General features: G+C 42.2%; 1 protein-coding gene across 22 annotated transcripts in view; it reads right to left on the reverse strand.

Annotated features, from left to right (window-relative positions):
• Mhc (myosin heavy chain) overlaps positions 1 to 14,407 on the reverse strand; it is a 52,412-nt gene that overhangs the window by 1,476 nt on the left and 36,529 nt on the right. For 13 of the 22 annotated variants that reach the window (XM_076306932.1, XM_076306926.1, XM_076306917.1 and 10 more), the window contains exons 16-25: positions 13,697 to 13,906; positions 7,219 to 7,592; positions 6,762 to 6,990; positions 6,390 to 6,673; positions 5,105 to 5,183; positions 3,952 to 4,681; positions 3,221 to 3,582; positions 2,703 to 3,098; positions 2,181 to 2,525; positions 1,761 to 2,009 (exon numbers count right to left, since the gene is read on the reverse strand). In XM_076306932.1, coding sequence (XP_076163047.1) covers positions 1,761 to 2,009; positions 2,181 to 2,525; positions 2,703 to 3,098; positions 3,221 to 3,582; positions 3,952 to 4,681; positions 5,105 to 5,183; positions 6,390 to 6,673; positions 6,762 to 6,990; positions 7,219 to 7,592; positions 13,697 to 13,906 — 3,258 coding nt within the window. Of the gene's footprint in view, positions 1 to 908; positions 971 to 1,760; positions 2,010 to 2,180; positions 2,526 to 2,702; positions 3,099 to 3,220; positions 3,583 to 3,951; positions 4,682 to 5,104; positions 5,184 to 5,606; positions 5,686 to 6,389; positions 6,674 to 6,761; positions 6,991 to 7,218; positions 7,593 to 13,696; positions 13,907 to 14,407 lie in introns of all 22 variants that reach the window. The other 9 variants (XM_076306984.1, XM_076306975.1, XM_076306966.1 and 6 more) reach the window with 2 other exon arrangements.

The raw sequence follows: 14,407 nt of genomic DNA on the forward strand, positions 1-14,407 counted from the left end.
CGCTAAGAGCTCGCGTCGGTTTCAAGTCGCGAGCTCTTAACGAATAAATACTGTACACTTTTTTTCAAATATTATGTTCAGTGTTCCGAATTCGAAGATACCTCGTTGGATCCCGTTTCCACGAAGCACGTGGAAAATACACGATACACAAGATTTTGATGTTTCTCACAATACTCTCGATCCCATCTCTAATGAGGATCTAGTGATGTTTCTTCACAGATAGAACAAAAACGTTTTTGGGTATTAAAGTGACACGTTCTCTGTGTCCTTGCTCCGTTTGCGTATTTATCGCAGATGATCGGCCTTACACTCGAAAAACAACAATAGGAATTACTCGAGGGTCTTAATACCTCTATTCCGTGTGTCCACGAAGACGTCTCGTTTGTTCAATTTCACGAAAAGAAACAAAACGGAAAACTCATCCGGCACGTACGAGGTATCGAAACGAACAAATAAAAAAAAAGAAAAAAAAAGTCGACAAGGAACGTTATCTCTGTTGTTTCGCGTGGTCTCGTCGGGGCTGTTCGAATAGAAAACAAAAAAAATTACACGTATAAAAAAACAATCTGTGCACGTGTGCACGTGACTAACTCTAGTCACTAAGTCAAGCAATCACTGATCTAAATTCTATACAGAAGGATCTGTTTGTAAACTACCGTGAATTCTTTTGGGATAGGTGATACACAACGTTAATCAATGACGAGGACCAAGCTTTTTGTTCGCAAGCTGTGCCTCCGGAAGTGTTATCAGCTTGTCACACAGGTTCAAGAATGAGAAATTGACGAACGGCGGATGGGGGATTCGCAACGGTTCTGTTTATAGAAAATAATGTTTTTTTTTTTTTGTCTGTTGTGCTCCGTTTGTCTTTTTACACACACACGTGCTTCTGATCACGAGCACGAACTTACATGGACCGGCGCGATGTTCTTTACTCCATTGCGGAGGGCGCCTTGCGGGCCTTCTGTTGCGGCTACACAGGGACATAGAGATTTGAGAATTAGAGATCCTGTATTGCAATACCTCTTGTGCGCGAGGTACGCGGAACTATGTTTCCCAAATTGTGACTCGAGCTACGATTTTTCCTCACTGGGTTTGGAATTGCTATCGTTTTTTGAATTTTCTACAGGTAGAATATTTCTGACCGGGGGATATACCGCAACAGGACGCGGGTGTAGCACGACACGCCTGAAGAGATCCGTTTTCCGAGAAGACGATACGTAAATCGTTTTCCTCGCCACGTTAAACAACTACCGTTCCATTTACTCTCTTTGCAGCATCTCACGAGCTAATTCGGAAATACCAAGTTTCGCAACTTAACGTTTCCTTAATATCTTTCTCGAGTTTCTATCGTACGGTGTTAATAACGAGAAACTTATTCCTACAAAGGATCGGTCTTCTATCTCGACAATATCAATCAAGAGGTTAATGCTTCGTAATACTTCGTTTCCTCGATATTAGATTCTTGAGTCTAACAACTTGCAAATTTGTACTTGCGTTACTAAACCCTTTGCGTTGTATAAATATACATATATTTATATCGGAGAGTCTCTAATTAATCAAGTTGGAGAAGTTTCCTTCTGTTTGGTCTCTGTCCCTGTTACTGTTTACACGAGTCCCTTCGTTTCCTAACGGTTATGCGTTGAAAGTATATATTTCCTAACACGGAACGAACTAAAGTTTCCGACGATACAAAGAGAAACGCTATTGAAAGAAATCGGTATTGTACTCGCGAGAAACAACGGTCCAGTGATTCAGCTTACCGCTGGGCTCAGTCCGCGCGCGGCACTTCCTCCACGTCCCTTGGTGCGGAACTTGGTGATCGCCTGTTCAGCTAGATCCGCCCTCTCCTCTGCTTCTTCAAGTTCCTGTTGCGCTTTGCGGAATTTGGCAAGATTCAGAGCAGCTATCTCTTCAGCCTCCTCGATCTGTCTCTTGTACGTCTTAATCTTCTGCTGAAGTTTGTCGACAAGATCTTGCATGCGCTCGTGGTTCTTGCGGTCTTCATCCGCCTGAAATTAACGCAGTTATTATTGCAACTGGGATTACAACTAGATTTGAATCAATGTTCACGCGTTACCAGAAGTTTCGAATTCGAAGAACGGCGAAACAATCGCGTTATAAATCTGTCATAGATTGTATCTGGTTTTATCGATCGAAGAATCGGCGAAATCGACTCGTACCTGGAAGCTCAACTCCTTGATACGGCGTTCGGACTTGCGGAGGTTCTTCTGAGCATCAGCGTGTCTCCTTTGTTCTCCATCCAATTCGTTCTCCAGTTCGCGGACGCGTTGTTCAAGTTTCTGGATAGCCTTCTTGCCACCTTTGAGGGCGTTTGCCTCGGCTTCGTCCAGACGCACCTGGAGCTCCTTGATTTGAGTCTCGAGAGCCTTGCGCAGTTTCTCTTGAGTTTGAGCGTGATCTTGCTCGGCTCGGAGTTCGTCGGCCAATCTAGCCGCGTCGACCATTGCCTTCTTTGCCTTCTCTTCGGAGTTCTTCGCTTCGTTCAGAAGTTCATCCAGATCAGACTGAAACAATTGATTTTCTTCAAATTCCGTGCCTTCGAATAAAAATATTTCGGTCAACTTTCTACCGTGAGTAACATTTTTAGAAACTATCGTTAACGAATAATCAAGAACGAACGATCCTGTTGATCGTTGCGTTTCGTACAACACGCCTAAAAGTGACCTAAAAGTAATACTCACGTGGAGGGTCTGGAGTTCAGCTTCGAGTTTCCTCTTGGCAGCGGATATAGAGGCATTCTGAGCACCAAGTTCGTTGAGTTGCTCATGGCAGTCGGCCAATTCTTGTTCTGCCTGGCGACGTCCGCGATCCGCTTGTTCCAGAAGAGTGCGGCTTTCTTCGAGTTCGTTCTGCAGTGCGTTGGCCCGACGTTCTGAGATTCCAAGGAGTTCTCTTGCCTCGTCGCGCGCTCGTTGTTCCTCTTCAAGAGCGGTCTGCACGTCCTTCAGTTGTTGTTGGTATCTCTTGATGTTCTTCTGGGCCTCAGCGTTCGCCTTGTTCGCGTGATCCAGAGCGATTTCCAATTCGTTGATGTCGGCCTCGAGCTTCTTCTTCATGCGCAGCGCCTCAGCTTTGCCCTGGAAATTACGCAACATTCGCGTCCAATTAAAAATTTTACGAGCTACTAAATTTAACGATTGCGATTTTCGATCATCGAAAATCAGGAGACAACCATTCAACGTGTTCGTTCTCAACCGACCTTGGCTTCTGCTTCGAGGGATGCTTGCATGGAATCGAGAGCACGTTGGTGATTCTTTCTGGTGTTTTCGAATTCTTCCTCTTTCTCCTGGATACGGCGGTCAATCTCCTGTCGAACTTGGCTAAGTTCAAGCTGGCTGCGGAGAACCTTGTTCTCTTCTTGTTCGAGAGCAGCTTCGGCCTCCTCGAGTGCGGCTTGAAGTTCATCCTTCTCAGCCTCCAGGCGCTTCCTGGCCTTCTCGATCTCGTGGATGTTGCGTCCACCCTCGCCGATTTGGTCCAGAAGATCTTTGACTTCGTCGGCAAGGTTCTTGTTTTCGCGGCGTACTGCCTCCAGTTGTTCCTGGCCTTCCTCGTATGCACCTTCATTCGAAAAGCAAACAACGTATTAATCCATGCTACCTTCTATTGAAACCCTTTGCACTCGATTATTCTTCGCTACTAGAAACCAACGCTTCGAAAGAATCCTTCGAGTCGTAAAATTAATCCGGAACGGAACATTTTCACATACTTGGCATATATACGTTTACGAAAACGTGATATTTAAATTCCAATTTGAATTACAAACCACGAACGTTTTCCCGGGTCGGAATCGGTACACCGAACTAGGTAGCGACCGAGGGTCTCCTCTCGAGTCCAAAGGGTTAAACGAACCGATGTTCAACGTTAACGCGACCTCTCGAGTTGAACTTCGAAAGAGACGTTTCGCTGAAAGAAGTAGAAGTACCGTACCTCTGAGCCTGAACAGTTCCGTGCTGTAGTTGCGGCATTCCTTTTGGCTGGCGTCGAGTTCGGCGGCAAGATCGTCGACCTTGAGCTTCCATTCGCCAATAATCTTGTCGAAGGCCTTCTGTTTCTTCTCGGCAGCGTTGGCAATTGCTGTTGCACGGTCGACCTCGATCTGCAGGTCCTCGACCTCCGTCGATAATCTCTGTTTCGTTTTCTCGAGCGCGATGACCTTCTGGTTGAGGGATTCGATGGTCTCCTCCGCTTCCGCCAAACGTGCCTGCAACTTTCTCTTAGCTTCCTCGAGTTCTTCCGCTCTTGCAACGCCCTCGGACTCGTACTTGGTACGCCACAATTGGGCCTCCGCGTTCGCCTTGCTCAGCTGCCTCTGTAGATCAGCCTTGCCCTCCGCCTCTTCCTCGACTTGTTCCCGAATGTTGTCCAGATCGTGTTCCAGGTTACGGAATTTGCCAAGCAGTGTGGCGCGTTCCCTTCCTTCCTCGTCGGCCAATCGTTTCGTGTCCTCGAGTTGCGTGGTGAGCGAGATCTTGATTTTGGAAAGCTGGCTAACTTGGGACTCGGCCTCCTCCAGTTGGCGCAGGAGGTCGCTGTTCTCGATCGACAGCTTCTTCTTGGCGGCGTCGAAGTCGTTCAGGGTGCGGTTCACCTCTTCGAGTTTACCCTGGGTCTCGTTCAATTGGTGTTGCAATTGCTTGACGATCTTCTCTTGGGCGGCCTTTGTTCGAAATGTTGGAAATATTTAATCGAACGCCTCGAATCGATCGCTCGAGCTTCGAATTTACGTTTGGACGATCCTTCCGGAAGGATTTCGTGGCGAACGTGGAATATTTACCAGCACGATGCGATCGTGCCCAATGGAAAGACGAACGAACTCTGATAGACCGATCGGTGAACAATTTTTGATGTTAAATATCGTCCAAACGTCAACTCGAGCTTCAAATAGAAATGTACACACGAGGAGCAAGCTTTGCAATCTGGACACACTTTCCAACGGTGCAAGGTATGTACGAAAACATTCACGAGATTCATGGAATCTTCCTCAAACTCGTTTCCTCTCTCAGCTGCAACGGCTACCCGATGAAGCTGTTAGTTGCGTTAGTTTGCCGAATTAGGAAGGATTTTCGAACGGACGTCTTACCTTCTCGTTGCTCAGGTGGTCTACGCTCGCGCGCATGTCGTTCAATTCGCTGAAGTATTGCACCTTCTCTTTCTCAACCCTGGTTTTCATTGAAACAGATTCGAAGAGAATGATTAGTGACCAGGGAGGATAAAATTAGATAGACGACATTTTGGTTACGATGAAATACATTACTGGAAGAAATATTTCAAAGATATCGACGGAAACCTGAAAATTAATCACAGAGACAAGGGGAACATTTTCGTGCTCATTCCGATACGTCGAAGGTTGGACAAAAAACAATCTACGAAGAGTAACGAATCGCTGTTTAGTATGAAAAAGAAAAAACAAATTGTAGTCCCTCCGGTCAATTACAGCGTTTGAAAACAGAATTTTGATTCCGTGCTAACTCTGAAAGTAGATCGAGAACACAAAACAGGAAGAAAAGACAGACACGACAGATGATTTTTCAAACAAATTTCGAATAAACAGGGTCTCGACATTCTCGTTGTTTTTAATGTACCTTTTCGCGGGCAACCTGATCCGTCGTGGCACGAGAATTATTCAGCTCGGAGTGGATGTCATGACGGCCCTTTTCGGCTCTATTGAAAACATCGCATTACGTTCTCGATTCTTTGAAAACGTTCATCGTTACGTTAAACGCAAAGTAAATTTCTTCGTTGCTAATATATATAGTTTCTACAGTCTCTAGAAAATCTTCTACACCGAGAGATCAATATTTCGGACTAAATCTTAACCTGTATAGTATCTTTCGAGTACTTCTACAAGCTGAGGAATCCGATCACGAACAGAAAGAAACATTCTTTTCTCTAATAACATAATTTCTCGTACTTGGAGACACTCGAACTCAATCGATCATTACCGTTAATCGTCGAGAATTAAAGGGTGTCCCAAATATCACCGGTAGATTTGAATTTACTCGAAAAAGTAAAGTAAGCTGTCCCAATTATCACCGGTCGATTTGAATTTACTTGAAAAAGTAAAGTAAGCTGTCCCAAATATCATCGGTAGATTTGAATTTACTTGGAAAAGTAAAGTAAGTTGTCCCAATTATCACCGGTCGATTTGAATTTACTCGAAAAAGTAAAGTAAGCTGTCCCAATTATTACCGGTCGATTTGAATTTACTCGAAAAAGTAAAGTAGGCTGTCCCGTTTATAACCGGTCGATTTACTTTATCAAGTAAGTTCGAATCGACCGGTGATAATAGGGACACCTTGAAGAAGTTCTAGTCCGTTCGTGTGGATGCGATATAATATCGATAAGTGTCAATGTCACCGTCTCACCTAGCCTTGAGCTTGTTGAGTGTGTCAATTTGTTCTCCCATTTCGGCAACGGCATCGTTATGCTTCTTGCGCAAGCTGGCAAGGGTAGCTTCGTGCTGAATGTTGGCTTCCTCGAGGTCCCTGCGAAGCTTGCTAAGTTCAGCCTCCCTCTTCTTGTTGAGCTCGATTTGAGCAGAGGTGGCGCCACCAGCTTCTTCGAGACGTTCGCCAAGTTCCTCAAGTTCTCGTGCAAGGTCGCTGCGTTGTTTCTCAGCTTTCACGCGAGAACCACGCTCAGCTTCGATCTTTTGTAAACAGAGACGTAGACGTTCGATGTACACTCGAGCCAATTGTGAAAACCGAAAGTACATTTCTCTTTTTCGATAAACTTACTTCTTCCTCGAGTTCTTCGATACGTGCTTGCAGTTCCTTGATCTGTTTCTGTAACTTGCCGACCAAGGACTGTTCGTCTTCGAGTTTAGCGGTTAAGGACGAGAGTTCCTTGTCCTTGCGTTGGATAGTTTGCTCGAGTTCCTTCTTGTTTCTCTCGAGGTCAGCAACGGCTTCTTGTGTGAGTTTCAAGTCACCCTCAACCTTCCTCTTGGACTTCTCTACGTCAGCCCTGTGGAAACAATTATGTAAAATTATTAAATTTACCGGTTTGCACGGTACCAAACATTAATATGAACCAATTATAACTCTTCTGTTACAGCTTCGAAGCGAATTCGTCTCGGAAAATGTATCTATCTCTTTTAAGATAAGAATATAAAGAAACATTTTTTAAAAATTCTTTTTAAATTCATTTTACCGTCGAAAATGTTTGAAATTGTAATCGTTAAAATATACTGACCGTGATTTCTTTTCACGTTCAAGGGAATCCTCAAGTTCGTCAAGAGTATGCTCGAGTTTGATTTTGACTTTGTTAAGGTGGTTGACCTTGTCTTCGGCAGCCTGGAGCTCCTCGCCAGTCTTCTGGTTAACCTCACCCTGGTTCTTCTTCTCTTTGTTCAATTTGTTGATCAATTCGTCTTGGTGAGCAATCTCGTCGTTCAAGTTGCGTATTTGGTGATCCTTCGTTGCTTTGTCTTGCTCTGACTTCTGGAGATTGAGCTCGAGGTCTTCGATGTCTTTTTTCAAACCAGCTACCTCCTGTTCGAGTTTCTTCTTATTTTGGAAGAGGTTGTTTCTTGAGTCTTCTTCTTCCTTGAATCTATCGTTAAGGTCCTGTGATAGATAAAATAAAAGTTAACGGATACTCTATGGATGCTATCGTATTTTTCTTCGCGTTGGTTCACCTTACGATAAGAGTGAACATTTTCTTAGCTGCCACTGTTCGATATTTTCGTTCGAAAGTAGTATCGATTCGTTGCACTTCGTTCTCAAGGGTACTCTTCAATCGATCGTATTAAATATGTTTAATAATAAGAATGTATTATATAATTTGATCGTTGCTTCTCAATATTTTTCCTCGCGTTGGTTCACCTTACGATAAGAGTGAAACATTTTCTTAGCTACCACTGTTCGATGTTTTCGTTCGAAAGTAGTATCGATTCATTCTCACGGGCACTTTTCGATCTCATCGTATTAAATATATTTAATAATAAGAACGTATTATATAATTTGATCGTTGCTTCTCAATATTCAATAATTTTCAGCTGCAGTAAAAATTAATTTTGATCTTCACAGCACGATGCATACTATTATTTAATACATCCGAGTGTTACTTTACTCCAGATCCATTGCTCGAGTATGTACACGTAATGCAACGTTGCATTACGACGATAGAAATATATATTTAATAGCGACTCGTGTTCGATGGAGGATTCAGTGTCGTACTCGATTAACTGGATGTATTTATATCTAACATATTCGACAAAAATATTCAACAAGTAGTCCACTTGGTCCCGATATTATTATACAGGCTTAAAAATATTGCGTTACGACGATGCGGATGAATTGAGTAAACATAAACAAGTAGAATCATCTGGCAAGCTGAGATGATGCGTGGGTGTTGAATCATTCGTTACAAGAAGAAGGCTAGTTCATGGAAGTGGCTTTCGATCCAAGGACGCGAAGAACGTCAAAGAACATCTCGAGGAGTCTACCACGAAGTGGAAAATCAGCAACACTGATGTTCGATGATACTAAATAAATATTACTTTTTAAAGGATTTGCGAACCACCGTGTTAGAATCGCAAAAAAAATGATTCATGCTCGAAGAAACGCGAGCTTTCGAGTATTATAGCGTATCGTTATGATATCACTTATTATTTATTAACCGTTACGGTGAATCACAGACCTCTGGTGGAAAGTATTGCATCATTCGTTTACCTAACACCTTTAGAAATAACTGTTCGTATTATTTTTACTTTCGTATAAATAGCAATTGCACGAAAATGTAATTATCTCAATTGGAGAGTATAAATAACAGTGTAAGTTACCAAATGCCGTAGAAATAATACTAAAAGAATAGTTAAAATTGTTCGAACGAAACGTGAATAAATTCATTTACTCGCCGGAAGTAAACATTCGTCGCAAGGTGTATTTAATGCTACATTATCAAACTGAACGAACTTCAAATTAAATCGAATACATTGTTGCGTGTTATTTATTATATTGGCTATTTCGTATTAATTATTTTATCATCGTACCTTTTCTTTTTTTACGCATATCGATAAAGTTCACGAGACCTTTTCGGAAGATTACTCAAGATTCCTGTCACGCGATTGTTTTGCAACGAAGAAAGACGTCGTTCGAGTGGTGCACGAAAATGGAAAAAAAAGATTACCGATGATATCGAACGGTCATTGTCTTCCATCGATTCCGTTTTCAAGATTTTATCATCCCGATGTTGACACAATCCTCTTAAATAAAGTTCAGAAGTCTAACTCGGACCAATATTATCCACGATCGTCTCGTCGACCACACGATCGTTTTGCAACGAAGAAAGACGTCGTTCGAGTGGTGCACGAAAATGGCAAAAAAAATTACCGATGATATCGAACGGTCATTGTCTTCCATCGATTCCGTTTTCAAGATTTTATCGTCCCGATGTTGACACGATCCTCTTAAATGAAACACGAATTGTACGAACACGAGTTACGAAGATTCAGCCACGACAATAACACCCGATGTAGGGTAAACGCAACCGAGATAATTCCGTAAAGTTAAAAGACGAAGCGAAAGTACCCTAGACGGAGGTACTTTAATCGATTCGAGACGAAGAGGATCTCTCGAACGAAGACGTACGGTCAAGAAGTTCCACGATGACGCATATAAGTGTACCGACGTATAAATACATCTTACACCTGTTACCTCCTTCGTTTTCTCGGCTGTTCCAGCGCATAGCCACGCCCACTTTTAATAACCTGGAATCTGGGATCGACGGTGGCTAAATTTGGCTCCTTTAAGGTAGGGGAAAGCTGTTCAATGTTTCCTCTCCCCGACAACCGCGTTAAGCCAGTTTAAACGATTTTTTCTGTTATTCTACTACTTTCCTCCCTAGCCGAGCCGCGCGCGGCGTCGCGTTAATTACAAATTTACTTCCTGCTATCGCGAATATCTCGTACGAGTTCAACCGGCTCGCGATAAAATCGACCCGCGGAGCTATTGATAGGGCTTTACGGTCGTTCATTTAGTTCCTTAACGAACGGTTGAACGAAAAGGGGCCTCGTCTTGAAATTGCACTCGACTCACAGAGAGATCCGCTAATCTCTCCGTACCATTAGTAACAGGTATAAATATCGAAAACGTGAACGCGTATTGCTCCTTGGAAAAACGATGCGCGTAACGATCGATCCGGATTCAGAGTTTCAAATATTCTAACATCGAGCGAGAAAATTTTTTTCCATGCGTAAACGATTGTCTAAAAGTTACTCCTCGGTTGTAGAAAGTCACAGGCTATTTGAATTATTAAATGGTTTAAATTGTAACAACGTTCTCCCAACGGGGAATAAAACGTGTAAGAATACGGTTAGTGAAGAATTTCATCGTTTAATAATCGTGAGGATATTATTGTAATTTAAATTTTAAACTTGCTACAAAAATTTTTCTATCGCAGATTGTACGCTTGGGTACGTCCGAAGAGGACTGGGAGCAACGCGGTCGAAAGCGAAAGAAGCACGTAAATATGTAAATAAATTTGTTACTCGGTATCGTCGCGTTTTAAACTGTTATTGCGGTGTTAAATATTCGCGAGTTACTCGCACGATATTTATTACGCTTCTCTTTTCAACGTTGCGTTTCGTAAAAGTGTCGTCCGCTTGATCGAACCGCGACGATCTCGTAATTTTCGACACGTGGCTGCTCGATATCATTTATCGCTCGATCTTGGCGATTCTCTCCCCATAAATTCGACGTTACGGACAGAATGGTCGCGATAGTCGTGCGTATGAGCCATTTCCTGTCCGCACAAAGAGGTCTCGAAAGACGCACGAAGCGATCCTAAATTCAATCTCGAAACGAGCCTGCGACAGTCCAACTGGTGTCAACAGAAAATATGTGCTGGTCGCCGGTTTAAAAGGCACCCGTTAAAAATAGTCTGGAATTCTGGAACGAGCCTCGGTTCCCCACGATGTAACCAAACTCCCCTTTCTCGAGAATCACTTTCGTTACGAATTCTTATGTATCTTCGTGAGCTGTCCGCAAACCCGAGACTCGGAACGTGACAGCGAAGAAATAGTTACCGTCACGGTAGGTTACACGTTAATTCGTATGATAAAGTTACATCGATATCACAAATTGTTTTTCATTGAATTTTCGAAAGAGAAATAATCTTCGTCTTTGAAAATATTCTACAACAGATATTCATCCGTTTCGATTTGTTCTCCCTTTTCATTTTTTTATAAATCGATGATTGCATTCTGATCTGTCAAGCTTTTCATCGAATCTGTGATACAATTCTCTGTCGAGTAGTTAGGTTAATCTCAATAGTAACTTTCTGTATCAACGATTATAAAGATCCAATTTCTTTACCATCTTATCTAAATATTTAATACTACTATTTCCTGGAAAACTTCGTCCTCTTATTGGAACTGTTTTTCACCGTATGCGAACATTTTACAATCGTTTGTATCAATCAGCAGGTTACTGTATCCTTTTCACTTCGGTAGTTAGTTACTTTTTGTATAAAATTGCCAAATGGAATGTTTTTCTTAGCTTCGGACTTTTACCGATATATTTAAACGAAGAACCAATTTAACTACGTTTTATTCATTTTTTATACATCGAGAAAGATCCAAAATCAAAATTAACTATCGTGCCGATATTGGTTCTATCGATTATTATTTTATATAAAAAAAAAGTGACCGAAATAATCTTTGGAAATGTTAAACATCGATGGAATAAAAAGATTCGGGCGCGTCGTCTCGAAAACAGGGCGGAGAAATAATAAGAGAGACCGGAATGAAAAAGAAATTGTGAGGACTGAAAAAACAACACTCGGCTGCTATAATTTTAGAACGAATGCAGGAAACGACCGAATATGTATGGCGATAAAGCTGAATGATTCGTCGCCGAAGAAAAATAGCGCGCGACGAGCGGTGAAGTCAGACACGGGTCTGACTAATGATGCGCCCTCGCTACTTTGTGGCTGCGCTTCTTGCGCAACGACGATGTATCAACTCTTGTCAGGTGCATCATTCCCGGTAACCCGAGCCAGATTCATTTAAATTATGATCGGACACCGGTGGTGCTCGAATTTCAAGCTTTCCCAAAAAAAACTCTCTTGGACGTTCGCGTTTGGAAGCCGATCGTCTCCTAATTTTACTTCTGTAATCTATGGATTTTAGATTTCGCGTAGTAAATTAACACGCTACTCTCGTTAATTAGAAATTCCAGACGCGAGTTTTTTGTTTTTTGTTTTTTTTGTTTGGAGAAATTAGCGCGTAAATTAATACACGTTTGATCTTTCGTAGAGATCGTACGTTTCTCCTTCGAGAAGAAAACGCTTGGAAATTCTTTTTTTGGAAAACTTCATATTTTTCTAAAAATTAACATCCCCGAATGTACGATTCATGATAGGTATAAATTAAAATCAGGATATTTTTCGTCCATGAATTGCTAGAAATTAATTAATATTTTCTGGGTATACTCGAGAGAAAGTTTACTTTCCATACCAATGATGAAAAATGTTTAACCGTTCGATCGAACGCGATGTTTCTACGGTTTTTCGAAAAATATTTTCGGATAGGTATGCAGGAAATGATCTCGAGGGAAAGCTATTCGCAGCTTCATATTATAAATAAATATCCAGCGAAGTTTCTCCGCCTGTTATTCTTTTCGGTATTTAAAGCTTTCGTTTCTTCGTATTTTCCCGTATATTTTTCTTTCTAATCTGTTTTTATTAACTGCAGCCGTAACGCACGAATGTCCACGGTGGAATTTCGAATCATTGAGAAGACATTGATAACCCAATTCCCTTTTGTTTCGACATTCAGTCATTCCACCCTGAGATATAATTATCGGTTGTATAATTCATAATACGATTCTTGGAGGACACGCGTTCATCATCGTTGGGATAGGTTTCGTTATCAACGAACAGTGCCAATTGAACTACTTTCTAACGTACGAACATTGTTTAAGGCAACCGTTCGATGCACCGTGTTATCCAAAAAACTGTTAACGATCATCTTTTACGATAACTCGGCGAACCGTTCGGAAAGAAAGTTCCAAATTATGAGATAATCGTTTCTTTCGAACCGTTTCTTAAAATTGACCGTGAATACTGTCACTTGATTCTCGTTAATCGAATTTCGAAGACACTCGACCGTTTAAATGTTCAATTTCCTTTTTCCAAAGGACCTCGAACCTTTCATCGAACGACCGAGTTGCCTCGAATTCGAATTTCTTTTCTTTTCCATCAAACTACTCACTTAGTCGCTTCGAATTCCAATTTCTTTTCTTTTCCATCAAACTACTCACTTAGTCGCTTCGAATTCCAATTTCTTTTCTTTTCCATCAAACTACTCACTTAGTCGCTTCGAATTTCAATTTCTTTTTTTCTATCAAACTACTCACTGAGTCGCTTCGAATTCCAATTTCTTTTTCTTTCTATCAAACTACTCAGTCGCTTCGAATTTCAATTTCTTTTTTTCTATCAAACTACTCACTTAGTCGCTTCGAATTCCAATTTCTTTTTTTCTATCAAACTACTCACTGAGTCGCTTCGAATTTCAATTTCTTTTTTTCTACCAAACTACTCACCGAGTCGCTTCGAATTCCAATTTCTTTTTCTTTCTACCGATCTACTCGCCGAGTCGCTTCGAATTCCAATTTCTTTCTTTCTCTAACGAACTACCCTACCAAAAGACTTACGATCTGAACCTTACCTGAAGTTGTGACTCGAGATCTGCTTTCTGGGCAGCCAATTTCAGGGACTTCTCCATGTACTCCGAAAGGGAGCCCTTCTCGCCGTCCAGCTGCCGCTGCAAGGCATTTCTTTCCGCGGCTAGTTTCGTGTTCTGTTCTTCGAGTTCCTTGCGCAGCTTCTCTTCCTTCTCGAAGGCCTCCTGAGCCTTTCTCGCTTTCTCCTCGAGCGCCTGCAATTGCGATTCCACATCACCGTTCGATTTTTGCCCGTTCACCGCGGGTTTCGAGTCCTCGGTCAACGTGTCACCCATCGTTTCGTTTCAATTTGACGATCGATCGTCGAACGCGAACAGGAGAAGAAAAAAAAAGAAAAAAACGAAAGAGAAAACCGGTCGTCGGTACTCGCGACGAATATACGATCGAAATTGTCCGGGATGTCGTCCCCCGGTACGAGGAGATTCTTCGTTCGATCCGAGAATCAATCGTGCGATTTCGAACTGTTTTTTCCCCCTTTTCTCGCGCCGATCGATGCACGAACGGTGGAGATTTAAAAAAAAAAAGCGCACGAAGAGACTCTTCTCTCTATCGCGCGGTACTGTTCGCGGGGCACGTAAAACGGAATGCAGATGAAGAGAGAGAGAAAGAGATAGATAGAGAGAGAGAAAAAAAAACGAGGGCACGGTTCGATAGGAAAATTGTTTTCGAAGGGGTCGGCGCGAGGTCGCGGGTCC

Source organism: Ptiloglossa arizonensis, chromosome 1 (assembly GCF_051014685.1).
Source record: "Ptiloglossa arizonensis isolate GNS036 chromosome 1, iyPtiAriz1_principal, whole genome shotgun sequence".
NCBI classification, from domain to species: domain Eukaryota; kingdom Metazoa; phylum Arthropoda; class Insecta; order Hymenoptera; family Colletidae; genus Ptiloglossa; species Ptiloglossa arizonensis.